At 40.1% G+C, this 16,978-nt stretch overlaps 1 protein-coding gene across 1 annotated transcript; it reads left to right on the forward strand.

Moving 5' to 3' along the window:
* Positions 1-1,475: 1,475 nt before the first annotated feature.
* Positions 1,476-8,114, forward strand: LOC306971527 (cytochrome P450 2F3-like; the record flags this gene model as incomplete). Its single annotated transcript, XM_079567841.1, has 11 exons — positions 1,476-1,637; positions 3,074-3,236; positions 3,320-3,472; positions 5,344-5,504; positions 5,591-5,659; positions 5,731-5,835; positions 5,903-6,041; positions 6,108-6,193; positions 6,259-6,360; positions 7,690-7,831; positions 7,922-8,114. 11 exons carry the CDS (start codon positions 1,476-1,478, stop codon positions 8,107-8,109), a joined length of 1,470 nt encoding a protein of 489 aa, XP_079423967.1. The 3' UTR covers positions 8,110-8,114.
* Between the last annotated feature and the right edge of the window lie 8,864 nt (positions 8,115-16,978).

Here is a 16,978-nt window from a genome sequence, read left to right on the forward strand (position 1 = left end):
GACCACGGTCGTGGGGGAATTCATGGTGGATTTACAGACTCCCCCTCCCCAACTCTGACGAAGCATGTTCCTAAAAAGGGCATACGGGTGGGATCCTCACCGTAGACTCAGCCCTTGTGTGACGTGTAGCTCACGGTGCTCCAATGCTAACAGTCCGACCCTTATTAAGAACGAGATTTCTAAAATTCTTCTTACGAAAACCAGCCTGATTTCATAAATTGTGACTAACCCAGCGTTATCTCAGGAGGAATATCTAGCCTAGTCTAGTGTTGAAAAAATTGAAACCAGGCGTTAAAGTTGTTTTTAAGGTGTCTAAACTCCAATGCTTTTCAATGGGGGCCTAGTAGCGATATGGAGGTACCACAGCAATGGCGGCCATAAAGCAGAGCAGCCAGCGGCCATTGGTCTAGCCCCTTTAAGTTACTGCATCTACAGACCAACAGAAGGTTGCATCATCATTGTAGTGTGCTATAGATAGGTGCTATGTGATTGAAAAAAGTATAATAACCCCTCTTTAATGAACGGGCTTCGTGCTCTACCAGAAGTGTCAAGACAACGGAAGTGCCGATCCAAAGCTAAAAGAGGCAAAAGTGGGCAGAATAAGGTGAACAGGACAGGTTTGCAGACCGTGGTGTAGAGTAAAGCGTCACTGTGCACCTGCGTGTGCTCGAGCATTCTCTTGAACATTAATAACTTTTCTTGTGTTTGGTGTGTGCTTGTCTTTAATCAGGCAGCGACTTACACTTTAGTGGAAAATTGTTTAAAAAAATACCCTTATACCCATAAGAGGTGTAGTACTGCAGAAAGGTTTTGAAATGTAGTGTATCTGATAAATTTATTGATACTTTATATCATTTTGTTTTATTTATTTATGGTTTATTTGGTAGGGACAGTGCAAGTTAATGAACAAGCCACACCGGATTGTAGCCTTAGGCTAATTTTCATCCGTCGTCCCCCATGCGCACTCTCAAACATACTCTCATACATCCTGGCCTATTGTACATGTTTTTAGTGGTAGGGGAAACCGGAGTACCCGGAGGAAACCTACGCAGACACGGGGAGAACATGCAAACTCCACACAGAAAGGCCCCGTCCTTGGTGGGAATCGAACCCGGACCTTCTAGCTGTGAAGCACAAGCACTAACCGCTGTGCTACCGTGAACCTATGCCACGATAGGGTCTATTAATAAAGCTGTTAAAAGACAGCTCAAACTGTCCCTTTATAGGTCCTGTACAAAGCCAGATACAAAGCTCTTTCATTGGAATCTTGAAGGTCTATGGGAGTTTTGTACTACAAGAACGAGTCACTGGAAAAGTAAATGATTAAATGACTTGACCTTTAAGCTTGTTTTTTTTTGCTACAAAGCAAAGGCCACTATCATCGGAGGTGTGGCAAATCAAACTCTACTGAACTGGTGCGTTTCCAATATTTAAGCAAATGTTTATCCATTTCCTCTTCTCTCTCCGCTCTCACCATGTTCGTCTCGGTGCTGCTGCTGTGTGTATGCCTCTGCTTCTTCTTGGTTCAGTTCAGGTCACGAAGGCCCAAAAACTTCCCTCCTGGACCCACTGCCCTGCCATTTTTGGGAAATGCACTCAATTTGAGTGTGGCCAACCCTTTGAAGTATCTTGAAACGGTAAATATGCTTTACTTTATATAGACGGTGGATACAGCGGGGAGGAAAATGTGGTCTGATCTTTATTAAAATCATAAGAGTGAGTGAACAGTGTCTGCTTTAACTAATACATAATCACATGTTGTCATATTTTTATAGGTCATAACATATAAACATTCACAGGACAGTGTGTAATAAGTAAGTGAACCCTTGGATTCAATGCTGGTTGACCCTCCCTTGTAGTTGCAGATTAGACATGCACATTACAATGATCAGGATGAATCTTGGACCAATGTTCTTTCCAAAACTGTTGCAGTTCAGTGAGGTTCCTGGGATGGCTGGTCTAAATCGCTTTCTTGAGGCCATGCCACAGCATCTCAATGGGGTTTAGGTCAGGACTTTGTCTGGGCCATTCCAGAACGCGTATTTTATTCTTCTGAAACCATTCTGAAGTGGATTTGCTTTTGTACTTTGGGTCATTGTCTTGTTGCAGCTCTATCCTCTGTTGAGCTTCAGCTGTTGGAAAGATGGCCTCAGGTTTTTTCTGCAAAATATCTTGATAAAGTTGTGAGTTCATTTGATGATAGCAGGTTGTCCAGGCCCTGAGGTAGCAAAGCACCCCCACATGATGCTCCTGCTCCATAAGTCACAGTGGAGATAAGGTTTGATATTGGTGTGTTGTTCCATTTTTCCTCCACACATGAGGTTGTGTGTTCCTCCCAAACTTTTCAACTTTGGGTTCATCAAACCACAGAATATTTTGCCCGTAGTGCAGTGGAGCATCCAACTGCTCTTTCACAAACTTCAACCGTGCAGAAATGTTTTTTTAGACAGCAGTGGCTTCTTCTGTGGCGTTCTCCTATGAACTCCATTCTTGTTCAATGTTTTACGTATTGTAGATGAGACAACAGAGATGTCGGCATGTGTCAGTGATTTCTGTAAGTCTATAGCTGACACTCTAGGGTTCTTTTACACCTCATTGAGTATTCTGTGCTGTATTCTTGGAGTCATCTTCACAGGACGGCCACTCCTTAGCAGCGAATCAACAGTGCCAAACTGTCTCCATTTATAGACAGTTTTGTGACCAATCACGAGAACGGGGGACACAAGTAGGGTTTGGGGAATTTTGAGTTATTCACAGATTATGAAAGTGTAGTCTCCAATCTTTACAACGTGTAACACATGGAAATCTGATCATATTTAGAGACTATCAATAGTTATAAATTTGTCTAATTAACTCTTGGAGGATCCTTAGCCAGGAGGTTCACTTACTTATTCCACACTGTCCTGTGAGTGTTTACATGTTATGGCCAATAAAAATATAAAATGTAATTGTTTGGGTGGTATTAGTTAAAGCTGACACTGTTTACTCATTCTTGAGATCAGACAACATTTTATGACAAATTTAGACAGAAATGTGAGAAATTCCAAAGGGTTCACATACGTCTTGTTTCCAGATGAGGAGGACTTATGGAAACGTCTACAGCCTGTACTTAGGACACAGAGCTGCAGTGGTGGTGAGTGGGACCGAGGCTCTAAGGGAGGCTATGGTGAACAAGGCTGTGGACTTTGCAGGACGACCACCGGACATGTACTTCAATGCGATTGTAGAGGATAGAGGTAACTGTTAATTTAAGAATATTGTTATTGTCCAAATGAAATCCATGTTACTCTTATCTACTGATACTATAATGTACATGCAGGTGTAATTTTGGCTGATTATGGCCATAAATGGAAAGAGCACCGTCGCTTCTCTTTGATGACCATGAGAAACTTTGGTTTGGGCAAACAGTCTATGGAGCAGAGGATTCTGGGAGAGCTAAACATCACCATCAATAATCTGGAGAAGAACACAGGTACACTGATTTCTTCTTCATATAGTTGCTACTTACAGTTGTGCTCAAAAGTGTACATACCTTGGCACAATTTTAGATTTTTTGGCCATTTTTCAGAGAAAATGAAATATAACACAAAGCCAGTTATGGCTTTTAAAATAATAATAATAAAAATATAAACAACCAAAATGACCCTGATCAAAAGTTTACATGTTTACATGTACATGATTGCCCCCTTTAATGTCAATAACAGCTTGAATTCTTTAGTGGTAGTTGTGAATGGGCCTCTTTATTTCCTCGGATGGCATGTTGGAATGTCCAAGTGCGTCCCATGTACAGCTTCCACGCTGATGAGTATAACGTTTCCTCCAGTAGACAAAAAAATATTTAACAACTGGCAAGAAAATTGTGGACAGAAAGAAAAACCAAGAGATAACTTCTGCTGAAATACAGGACTCTCTGGTGCAGCTACTTTAAGATGAACAATAAAGAGGCACTTGATGAAAAATGGGCTGCATGGCCAAGTCACAAGATGAAAGCCATTACTTCACAAATGCCACAAAGTATCCGCTTACAATATGCCCAACAGCACAGAGACAAGCCTCAACATTTCTGAAACAATGTCATTTGGAAAGATGAAACCAAAATGGAACTTTTTGGCCACAACCATAAACATTACATCTGGAGGAGTCAGCAAGGCCTGTGATGAACCATTCCTCCAGTGAAACTCGGAGGTGGATCACTGATGTTTTGGGGATGTGTGAGCTTCAGGGAACTTAGTCACTGATTTCTAGAGCAATGCAGCATGTTATTAAAGAATATTGGAGGAAACGTATCACTCATCAGCCTGGAAGCTGCACATGGGACACACTTAGACGTTCCAACATGACAATGATCCAAAGCACAGGGTAATGTAGACCTCTCATTGGCTCCAGCAGAATAAAGTGAAAGTTCTGGAGTGTCCATCTCAGTCTCCTGACCTCAATATCATTGAGCCACTCTAGGGAGATCTCAAATGTGCAGTTCATGCAAGACCAAAGAGGCCCATCCACAACTACCACAAATGACTCCAGGCTGTCATTGATGTTAAAGGAATAGGCCACAGTTTTTACATACTGAGATATGTTCTTACCTAACCTTAGTCGAGTTAATATATCCCCGTCTGGTCTTTGTCCCTGCGCTCTGTCACGCAAACGGAGCACATATGCAGCCTCTCCCACATGTCATATAGCTCCAAAAAAGCTCACGATAGAAGCTACCAAGCTCTTCCACGTGTTCCCTATTTAAATAAAGTTACGTGAAGTGTTTTCAAGCGAAGTATATTTACACAGAAATGTAACATGTCGATTTTATAAGCAGATAAAAAGGGGTACTATATTGTGAGGCGTAATGATACGAGGAGTAAAACGTCCGCGCAGTAACTCCTAAAGACTTCCCCCCGCTCACTTCCGTCAATAACCTTTAGGAGTTATCGTGAGCTTTTTTGGAGCTATATGACATGACATGTGGGAGAGGCTGCGTATGTGCTCCGTTTGCCTGACAGAGCGCACGGACAAAGACCAGACGGGGATATATTAACTCGGCTAAGGTTAGGTAAGAACATATCTCAGTATGTAAAAACGGTGGCCTATTCCTTTAAAGGGGCACTACACAGTATGGGGTATGTAAACTTTAGATCAGGGTCATTTTGATGATTTTGGTACTTTCTTCTGTCATTACGAATTAAAAAGAGTAAGCTCAGTTGTTTCACCATAAATGGCTACACACAACCACTAACTATGAGTGTAAACTTTTGAACACAATTGTAAGTGCCAAGAAGAACTACAAAGGCATTGGTGAAATTTACAGCTGCTGCATTGACTTCTTCAACTTGTTTATTCGTCTTTGCTTAGGCAAGACTCTAGAGGCTCAAGTTATGTTTCATAACATTGCCTCTAATGTGATCTGCTTGATTTTGTTCGGGAAACGATTTGACTACGATGATGAGTTCATTATAAAGTTTGTTGCCAGTTTCACCGAGGTTAACAAGCTAATGAATGGACCCTGGGCTTTTGTAAGTTTCCATATCTCTATACCTATTTATTTAGACAAACATAAACACATTGGTGTATTGTGTTGGTCATTGTTTTTTTCTTGCAGCTATATGATTCTTTTCATTGGGTGCGCTCCTTGCCTTTACCTTTCACCAAAGGTTTCCAGATAGTTGAGGTCAGTTTCTCCAATAAACCCATTTATTCCGTATATTTTTTATCATTGCATCATATGTTTTTGTGTCTTAGAACTTAAAAATCATGACTTCCTCTATAATAAATGAGCATAAGAAGACCAAAGTGCCAGGGAAACCTCGGGATTTTGTGGACTGTTATCTGGATGAAATGGATAAGGTGGGTTGTCCATATAGAGGGACCGGAACGGATGACAAATAATTGAATATTCACTACATTTAAACAGAGAGCTGGTGACGGCACATCCTTTTTGCACGAAGAACTGTTGATGTCATGTCTCAATCTTCACGCTGCAGGGACAGACACCACGTCCAACACCCTGCTCACTGCATTCCTCTACCTCATGACTAAGCCTCACATCCAGGGTACGATCATGTACAGATGGGGGAGTTTCTGATTGAGCAAATGTTATCTGTCTTTTCCGTACGCAGAGCGCTGTCAACAGGAGATTGATGAAGTTCTGAAAGGAAAGGACGTTGTTGCTTTTGAAGACAGACACAACATGCCGTATGTCCAGGTAGAATGAATCATATTGACGATTTAATTCATATCCATTTTCATAACTCACTGATGCTCCATCAGGCTGTGGTGCATGAAAGTCAGAGAATAGCGGACACTGTCCCACTCAGTATCTTCCACGCAACCACTAGAGACACAGAAGTGATGGGATACTCCATTCCTAAAGTAAGTAAGAGTATTTCTGTTTATCAGTGCGCAGGGCCGGTCCTAGGCAATTTGGTGCCCTAGGCTCGATTGAACTTTTGCCTCCAATGGGAAAATGCGCAACTGCCTTACAGATAAACACACGCGTTTAATGGCGCTAGCTTTGCTACAGTGTGATGAGCGCTAATAAAATGCTAGCGTGAGATGCCTGGAAGAGTTGTTGAAAGCTCACAATTCCTCCTCACCTCCGCTGCGTAGGTGTGGTACAAAAAATCAATTGCAGCACACACAGTTTTGGACAGCAAATGTGCAAAATAATGAACTTTACCACACTTTAATTTGACATTTGTCTGGACAGTCATTGGTCCTTGTGTCCAGTTAATATTTAACGGCAGCCTAACATCAGGGATTGAGCCAGGTTTTTGTTAGCAAGCTGTGGTTGAGCGCTTACTGAAAAAAAACAAAAAACTGGACTCTTCTGTCCTGTCTAATTATCATCCAATCTCAAAGCTTCAGTTTTTGTCAAAGATTTTAGAAACGTTTTTTCTCAATTGCAAACATTTTTAGATGCACATAATATTTTTTGATGCTTTCCAGTCCGGCTATAAAGCTCTGCATAGCACAGAAACCGGACTAAAGGTTTTTATTGACCTGTTTTTAGTGACTGATTCTGATGACACAGTGGACCATACAATTCTTTTAATTCGTCTGGAACACTGTGTGGGTGCCAGGGGGCCGGCCTTGGAGTGGTTCAAGTCTTACCTGTTGGGGAGATCTTTTTCAGTCAGGCCAGGGGACTCCACCTCGTCTTTTGCTCCCTCAGGGTTCAGTTCTTGCACCTGTACTGTTTGCACTTTATATTCTCCCCCTCAGCCAAATCTTTAAAAAACACAGCATCTCCTACCACTTTTATGCAGATTACGCATTTTTAGCATTTTTGGCGTTTCATCTCAAAGCGTTTCCATGTCTTTTGAACGCTAAAATGTCCCCATATAATGCTCTGGCAGGTGAACGGTGTTTCCTTTTAGGGCTGGGCGATATGGCCAAAAATGTAAGTCTCAAAATCTCAATTAAAACCCTCTGCCAGGGTTTAGTATTCTGAGACTGAAATACCGCCCACTCTTGATCCAACCAATTTGGTCTAAAAATGCATAAAATCCATTTGTCAAACTGTCCAACTACATCCTTCTGCATACTAACTTGGGGCATAGGAATAAGGTGGGGAAGGTCGTAAATCAGTGTAACAATGGGTTTGTTGCAACACTGATTTACGACCTTATCCACGACTACTGGTGTTGAGTGGATTTGGAGGACTTGTTATATTGTTAGTCTAAAACTTTATTTTCCTAGGGCACTATTGTCATCCCTAACCTGTCTTCAGCGCTCAATGAGGAGGGACAGTGGAAGTTTCCTCATGAATTCAATCCTGAAAACTTTCTCAACCACAAGGGGGAGTTTGTCAAACCAGATGCCTTTCTGCCTTTCTCTGCAGGTAAAGTAAAACAATCAGCATTAAAACATTGAACTAAAGCCCTTTACAAACATTCAGAGAAGCGCCTGGTAATTACATGTCTTTATCCAGGTCCTCGCATGTGTTTGGGAGAAGGCTTGGCCCGTATGGAGCTCTTCCTCATCCTGGTGACTCTGCTGAGGAAGTTCAGGTTCATTTGGCCTGAGGACGCAGGAGAGCCCGACTACGAGCCGGTGTTTGGCATCACTGTGACGCCTAAACCGTACAACATGATGGTGGAGCTCAGGGCCACGCAATAAAGAATCTGTGTAACTCTACTGAATATATAAAAGTTGACTATCTTTGGCATGTATAATTGTTTAAAATGAGTGGTGGAAAGAGGACAGAAAATGTGTACTCAAGTACAATTACATGGCTAAAGTGTATCCAGTTATATCCTAAAGTAGCCTTATTCGTAACACTTGAAACATACCAATTTCTTGATTTTTTCCCCCCAAAAGATGACACATTCATTTTCTGCTTTTAGCATAAATGCTAGTTATAAATTAGTAAAAACAATAAATAATCCCAATAGGCTACCAAGTAAATATACAATTTATTCAAATGTACCTTTTACTTTCTGTGGCAAATTATTTTAATTTCTTGGCCAGGACACTCTTGAAAAAGAGATTGTTAATCTCAACCAGTTTTATCCTGGATAAATAAAAGGACAAAAAAAAAAAAAGTTATGGCACCATTATTAATGGCACATTGTTGCATGTATATGTCATTCCAGACTAGTTTTGACCGTATTATTAATATTAATATTAATTTCAATATTAATGTCATTATTTAATTTAATAAAATAACCCAAATAATAGTACATGTAAACTACACAAAATAATCCCAACAATACAACTTTAAAACATTATATCCGTCTTTACCAGCAGAGGGCGCACTATCACAGTGGACGCGCTTCACGGTAGATCTGTCTCTGCTCCATTATTGAGATCCAGACCCTTGTACAAACACACTGAGTACGAGGGTATTATAATATCCAGGAGAGAGGCAGGAGGGAGGAAAGAGGCGAGATCTGAGTTAAGTGTCAGAGAAAGTTCAACTATTCCACTGTCACCAAAGCACAGGTGGAACTATTGCTTGGAAATAGTTTCCAAGTAAAGAATCAGGCAAATATTTTCATTCACATCTTAGTGCTTAGCAGCAACAGCGCTTTTTTTCTTTTCTCACTCAACAGTGGCTCCTACTGACCTGCAGTGAACACATGCGATTGACTGACGGCAAGTTTTTCAAGCATCCAAACCGAAGCGACAGAACGATTCGTCAAACTAAAAGGACGGCCACTGTTCAGTACAGGTAAATACATTCATAATGGTCACAATAGAAAATGGGAAAGGGTAAACATTGTACTAAAGAAATCTAATTTATTAATTTATTATCTACTGATCACTAGTTGATACGAATATTCTGCATAAACACAACAAAGTATGAATCTAGAGATACTTGAATAGAATATACAGTTAAAGTATAAGAGACAATAAAATACTTTGTACTAACTAAGACTATGACAAAAGGTAGTAGCCAATCAGAGGAAGAAGTTTTAAACATGACAAGTAAATCTTTTCAGGAAAGACAAGACAGACAAAACTACTCTGAAGACCATAGATCTAGAAGACCTGCATCAGGCTACAGAATGAAACAATGGCGCCCTCTAGTGTTAAACTGTTTCACATGCCTTTCTGATGTGACAAACATTTCCAAAGGAAAAAGAAGAAACATTATAAAGCTGTATCAAAAGTACAAAAGAAAAAATAATGTATTGTTTACATTTTAAACCCACTGTTAAGAAAAATATTCGATCTCAGCCGACTGTAGCCCAATAACCATCAGAGTCTTCTGCGACTGAAGGTCCAGACACTGGACATTGAAAGGTTGAAGAAAGATTCTCTGATGAAAAAATGTGACCTTGAAGGTCCTGACGGTCACAAGCAGATCCACCTGAGATGTTTTCTTCACCGTAATGATCTGGGGCTTTCTTCTTCAGTGGAACAATGGAGCTTCAGGAGGTGCAGGGCAAAGGTCAGACGGGCTCTGTGCAGATGTTACCGAGAGCATCCCTCAGACTTACATACCACACCTCACCCTCCAAACTGGTATCTTATGCACCCAACTCATATAAACATATACCCACATTTACAGCTGCTCCTGAGATAAAACCACACAAGACAAAGTTTCTATGAAACGTTTGCATTGATTTTCAAAAGGGTTGAAAATATAAAAATATGACACATATTTGGTATATTTGTGTCAAGCAAACCAAATATGCTTGATCTATGAGTTTAAAAAAATATATAAAAGCACAGTGATTTTATGGCTGTTACCAGTAAAGGCCACGTTTCAGGCCTCAGGGTGCGGAGTGTGATTTTTTAATGACATGTCACTACAAAAAAATATAAAACCTGTAAAGTTTACCACTTATCTTTGACCCATCCCAAGGGCTAATAAAACAGAAACCTCATCGATTTGGAATGCATTTAAAAAAGTTTTTTAGGAATCACAATGTGCTTTTTGGCCAATAAAGGGTTAAAGATCATAAAAGATTTACAAATATGTGGTATATGTGTCAAGAAGAAGTAGATCTATGATTCTTACTTTCTAAAGTAGCATGAAATATGACTGTATAGACATTTTACAGATTTTAAAAGGGTTTCAGTCTCAGCTCTGGGAGGCTCATGTAAAAAAAAACTGAAATAGCCTAAATGAACTTCTCCAAAATTGTTTATCCTGAAGCAAATTTAAGGAACATCCAATAAGTAGAAAAAATGCCATGAACATTTTACGTGGAGAACAAGTGGATAGTTAGACATCAGTGCATACTTGACGTATGATATTTTCTATCACGCTTCAGGGTCAATTGTTTTTAGTGTTTCAAGTAGGTTTTCTGGATGGAATGTAACCGCAGAGATGGTCCTATCGGCAGTGAAAACTACCAGAAACTCTGAAAAACAACTGGTCCTAGAGAGTCCTAGAGGTCACTGTGACAAAGTAAAGACGCCATAACGAGAAGGGTCTAAATGGCCGAGGGAGGGGCACATGATCAGTGAAGCTCCACCTCCACAGGAAATGACATCACCTCCACAGGTCAATGCTTCAACTAATCCAAACTAATCCTAACCTTAAAGGGGCTAGTTGCAAGTTAGCCATTTTATACTCACTACTGCCACTTCAGGTCATATGTGTAACTGCACCTTCTATATAAAGCTTGTGCATGACGACACTTCAGACCTGAATGAACACCTTTTTGAGTGACAGTGCAGGATTTTAGAGGCAGTTGTGGTGAACAAGTCTGAGCTCATTCCACACATTAGGACATGGCTGGATCATGTAGGGGGAGGAAAATACTGAGTTTAACATTTTTAAACTCTGTATAGTCCCTTTTAGGATAGTAGGGTTTACTAAAGGCGTCTTATTGATATAATTTAGATACAAATCACTCATTTCCTGTGGCGAACTGGAGCTCCACTGATCACATGACTCTCCTTCGGCTGCATTTAGACCAGGGGTGCCCAAAGTGGGGCCCGTGTGCCAAATTTGTCCCGCCGGAGCAATTACATTGTCCTGCCAGAGAGTGACCTACTTTTGCTCTGCATTTGGTTAATTATATCTCTCTCATTCATTCTCAATGGTAAATATGGATGCAGTACACTTTTTGACCACCAGAATCAAATTGGAGGCGCTGTTTCACTCCTTTCGCAAAGTTAAGGAAACACTGTTGTGGTGTCTTGGTGTTTATCACAGAGCGTTGTAGCATCAACTTTCACAGTTTTCCAACTTTTATTGCAAAGGTCGTTGACATCAACAAAGGTACATGTTAAAAACTGACTTATAAAGAATTTATGCTGAACACTTTCAAAATGATCTAACATTTTCTTTGAGTTAACAAATGAATGAGGTAAGGTCACTGTAGGTGCTGCAGATACTGGTGTTGTTGTTGTTGTTGTTTACATTTTGCTCTACTATATTTCTACAATGATTGATTTTGTTATACTAAAACTTTTTCCATAGTTAACTTTTGTTTTAATGTAGCATGTTATTTGCATAGATAGAATTAAATACAAATGTATACCAAAAAAGACAGTGAAGTAACTATTATTATTTGCAGTTATTTGTATTTCACGCTTGACATCGCCGTGTTTGACCCGCGACCCACAGGCACTTTTTCATTTTGGCCCTTGGAGACTACACTGCGTTCCAAATTATTATGCAAATTGGATTTTTGTGTCAAAAAGGTTAAAAAAAAAACAATAATAATCAAACTCATGGATGGTATTGTGTCTTGGGGCTCTATGAATCACTGACATAAATCTCAGAGACCTGGGATTATTAGTTGTCAGGTTAAGCCCAGTTAAGGGAAAAACTACTGAAAAAGGGTGTTCCACTTTATTATGCAGATCATCATTTTCAAGCAATATGGTAAACAAAAAGGATCTCTCTGCTGATGAAAAGCATGAAATAGTTGAATGCCTTGGTCTAGGTATGAAAACCTTCGATGTTTCATGAAAGATTAAGCTTAATAATCGAACTGATAAGAGATTTGTGGATGATTCAGAGCACACTCCGTTTTGTGCCGATAAAGGCACAATATGGACGGTTTCTGCCAGACAAACACATCAGATTATGAGAACAGATGCTACAAAGCAGCATACAGGTATTTGAAGCTGTTGGTGCCTCTGGAGTCCCCCAAACATCAAGGTGTAGGACCCTCCAGAGGCTGCAGTTGTGCATAAACCTTCTATCCGGGCCTCCCCTAAATGGCTAATTGAATGCTGATGAACAGAAACGGCTGCAGTGGCTCAGAAATACATGAGGACTCATTTTCAAACAGTCTTGTTCACTGATGAGTGCTGTGTAACCCTGGATGGTCAAATCAATGGAGTAGTGGATAGTTGGTGAATGACCACAATGTCCCAACAAGGCTGTGACGTCAGTAAAGAAGTGGCGGAGTCATGTTTTGGGCCAGAATCATGGTGAGAGAGCTGGTCGGCCCCTTTAGGCCCTTTTAGGATCCCTGAAGGTGTGAAAATGACCTTTGAAAAATATGTGGAGTTTCTGACTGACCACTGTCTTCTATGCTACAAAAAGAAGAGTCGTGCTTTCCCGAACAAAATCCTCTTCATGCATGACAACGCACCATGTCCTACTGCAAAGAATACCTCTGCATCACTGGCTGCTATGGGCAAAAAAGGAGAGAAACCCATGATGTGGACCCCCTTCTCCCCTGACTTCAACCCTATTGAGAACCTTTGGAGCCTCAACAAAAAATACTTCTATGAGGGTGGGAGGCAGTTTTCATCCAAACGGCAGCTCTGGGAGGCTATTCTAACATCCTGCAAAGGAATCCAAGCAGAAACTGTCCAAAAACTTACAATTTTAATGGATTTAAGAATTTTGAAGCTGCTTTCACACAAGGGCTCCTATGTTAAAATATAACTTGACCTGTTAATGTTTTTTTGATTGAAATAGCTTTTGATTTCAGTAAGTATGACCTCCTAATGCTACAAATACAACAAATGACCATTTTCAGTTAATTACGAGCTTTAAAATGTATTGAAACGATGAGTTGCATAATAATTTGGAACAGTGGATTTTGAGGTTTTTACTATATTTATTTTTGAAAAAAATACTGTTATCACTAGGAAATTTTTTCCACCACATTTAAATGATCCTCTACCAGTTAAAGACTTAAAAATTATGTTGACTCTCATTTGAGTTGACAATTTTGAAAATCTTAGAAAAATGTCATTTGCATAATAATTTGGAACGCAGTGTAAAAGTTTGGGCACCGCTGATTTAGACCCTCTTGCCCATTTTGTCGGGTGGAAAGTTACATAATGCACCTTTAAGGTCCTATGGGACCCATCTTTACAAACTATATGAATAGACGCACAGAATAAAAAGTTGAGAACCTTTAGATGTATGAATCTGAGCAAAATGAACTGGCCGTCCATAAAGCAACTGAAATAAGTCATGACAGTCAGTGTGTGCCTGCGCAGTGCAATGGTTAAGTTAGTCATGAAACAACAGGGGAAAAAACACAATACTTTGAAGATTAGCAAATGAGTCTTAAGTCTTTAGCACATAAGATCACCCCCCCCCCCCCTATCAGAAACACTATGAAAACACTTTGGTCCCGCTCTTGCACTGCTCAGTCTTGCAGGAGTGAAAAAGTGGGGTGTAGTGCAGTTCTCACGCCATGTGGGCCTAACCACTTCCAGCTGCTGGCGCCGGGGCCAGGGAGCTGCTATGGGAACAGCACAGCACTCCCACAAATGTGGCCTTCATTAGTGACCGGGCACAGGCAGAGCGGGGGAATATACAAGTGTCCTGAAAAAGACACAGGGAGAGGAGCGAGGGTCTAATGTGTGGAGAGAGTGGTCACTAAGTCACTGTCCTCTGCATTTGACCCATCCTTAAAAGACTGTGTTGTCTGAGCTCTACAGTCTGTAGTTACAATGCACCGCTCACACTCTCTGGAAATAATGGATTTCTGCGATAAACACTGACCAGGTTGAAGAAACAGTTTAATAGATACGTTTAACATGGATTTACATGAAGGAAGAAAACAGCTTGGATTATTTATTGTATTTGTTGGTTTATTTGGTCGGGACAGTGCATGTTAATGAACATACATGTATGTAAACACGCCACACCAGATCCTAGACTTGAGCTAAGTTCCATCCGTCGTCCCCCGTGCACACTCTCAAACACACTCTCATTCATCCTGGCCTATTGTACATGTTTTTAGTGGTATCGCAGTTTTGCCTGAGATCTTATTCGCTATCGATAATTCAACAGCTCAAGCTAAGGTTAGCAACAAATGCTAGTCAATTATACGCGTAAAATCTTTAAAGCTGCATTATGCAACATTTTATGCAAGACAAAAAGTTGACATTTGTGTTTATTTGATCTTGTAGTGACCCAGTGGCTGTACGAGTGGTCAGCATGGTGCATTTACTCTCCGTCACAGTGGTCTCTAGGACGCTCCAGGATCAATGGTTTGTGAAGGTTTTCACTCTCGCCAGAAAACCTACAAAACAATTGATCCTGGAGCGTTGTAGAGACCCCCATGATCAAAAGTAAAGCTGCCATGCTGACCACTCATACAGCCGCTGGCTCACTACAAGGTCAAATAAACACAAATGTCAACTTTTTTTCTTGCATAAAAAGTTGCTTAATGCACATTTAAACTTACAGACTGTGACAAAGTAGGTTCAAGTTACTTTGTCCCATTAGCATTACAATCTCAGGTTTGTTTAGTATTTGTTTGATTAATATTTACATTTCAGTGAAATGATCACACTTACACAGTATTCACTTTAAATGTGTTTTATTTGAATCAAAATGTTTAGTCTAGTTAGTTTCCGATCACACACATTAATACTGTATAGCACCTGGCACAAACAAAGAGGAGGTGTGTCCTCTCTGGCAGCCATATTTGAAACCTTGGCTCTGCCCACGGGGGGAACCGGTTTAGTCTAGTTTAATAAGTATTTTTCAGTGAAGCAGTGATTTTAATGAAGACATGTTGGGAATAACAGTTATTTTTACATGAATGTTTAAGTGGCTGACAGGAAGTGACATAGATAAAGTTCCAGAGCAATTTGACTCATTTCCCATTGATATAACATGGTTGGCACGGCAACAGTTAAAAATGTTGCCTTTATCTATGTCACTTCCTGTCAGTGTCCAATAAGGAAGTGGAACTATAAACATCACCAAAAAGGTCAAACTATAGAAAACTGGGTAAAACTTATAGCAAAATCTTAAATATAAATGTGTTAAAGGGGCTAGATGTAAGTTTGTGATTTTATACTCACTACTGCCACCTCAGGCCATACTTGTAACTGCACCTTCTATATTAAGCATGTGCATGACGCCAATTCAGACCCAAAGTAACACCTTTTTGAGCGACAGTACAGGATTTTAGAGGCAGTTGTGGTGAACAGGTCTGAGCTCATTCTACACATTAGGACATGGCTGGAACATGTAGAGGGAGGAAAATACTTATTTTTTACATTTTTAAACTCCGTTTAGTCCCTTTAACGATATGTTAGCAAAACATTTGCCTAATGTGTCATTAAAGTAAGTTCTTTCACAGTTATCTAAAACCTAATGCTTTTTCCAAAGTTGAGTTAATTTCTGTTAAGCCTTTTAACAGTTAGTTTTGTATATATGTATGTAAATTTAGATTTTTAAAACATTTAACATGTTTGAGCCTGCCTCCTACTTGACCAGCATCCCCCACACAGACCATCACTTTACATGCACTTACCTACTATCACTTATGACTTGATGAATCTGGAAAACTGCACACATGAATGTCTGAAGCGCTATGTAAGAGTCAAGCATTATTATAAGTTATTGCTTTGTATAAATCATTTATTAATTCATGATTGTGAGTACTGTAACTTCTACTTCAGCATGCCATGTAATGAAGTAAGTGTTTTACTGCCGACACAAAAGAAGGACACGGCACGTATCTGAGAACATTCAATAATTTATTTTCCATAATCTCAAGAACCACCTCGGCTTCTTCCGCTTGAAAATCCATCCATTTCCAACAACACAGTTTTGAAAAATGTACTTTACAAATTCTTAATAGAAAAAAGAATAAATTAACTGCGGAATTCTGTTATTTTTTTCCCCCCTCCAAATTCCACATTTTTCTACAACAATTTTAAAATGTCTGGTTACGCTTCAACATAAGTGATAAAATGAACGTTACATGCTCGATTCCGGTCTGTCAAAATAAGCTTTCGGTATCGAATCTATGGTTAAGTCTGAGTAAGCCTTAAAGATCCTACATGACAAAGCAGTAACTAGTCATTGGTAGCACCTGAAACGGGTTGTTATGACGACCAACTCAAAATATAAACAATACTCGCTCATATAAAAACTTGCGTTAAAATCGTGGATATTAACGGAGCGGACTCCCGTGTTACGCAGGGTCCTTCGAGACGGTATGGGGGTTAAATCTGATGTACAAAAAGCGCACAGGAAATGGCGGTATGAGAACAAGGTCCCACTTCAATCACGTCAGGTCAACACGGGGCCAAAAATGGGGTCGAATGCTGGACATGTCGATTTGTATGGCATGCGTTTTGGGGGGGG

The sequence above is a fragment of the Gobius niger genome (assembly GCF_951799975.1).
Source record: "Gobius niger genome assembly, chromosome: 12".
Lineage (NCBI taxonomy): Eukaryota > Metazoa > Chordata > Actinopteri > Gobiiformes > Gobiidae > Gobius > Gobius niger.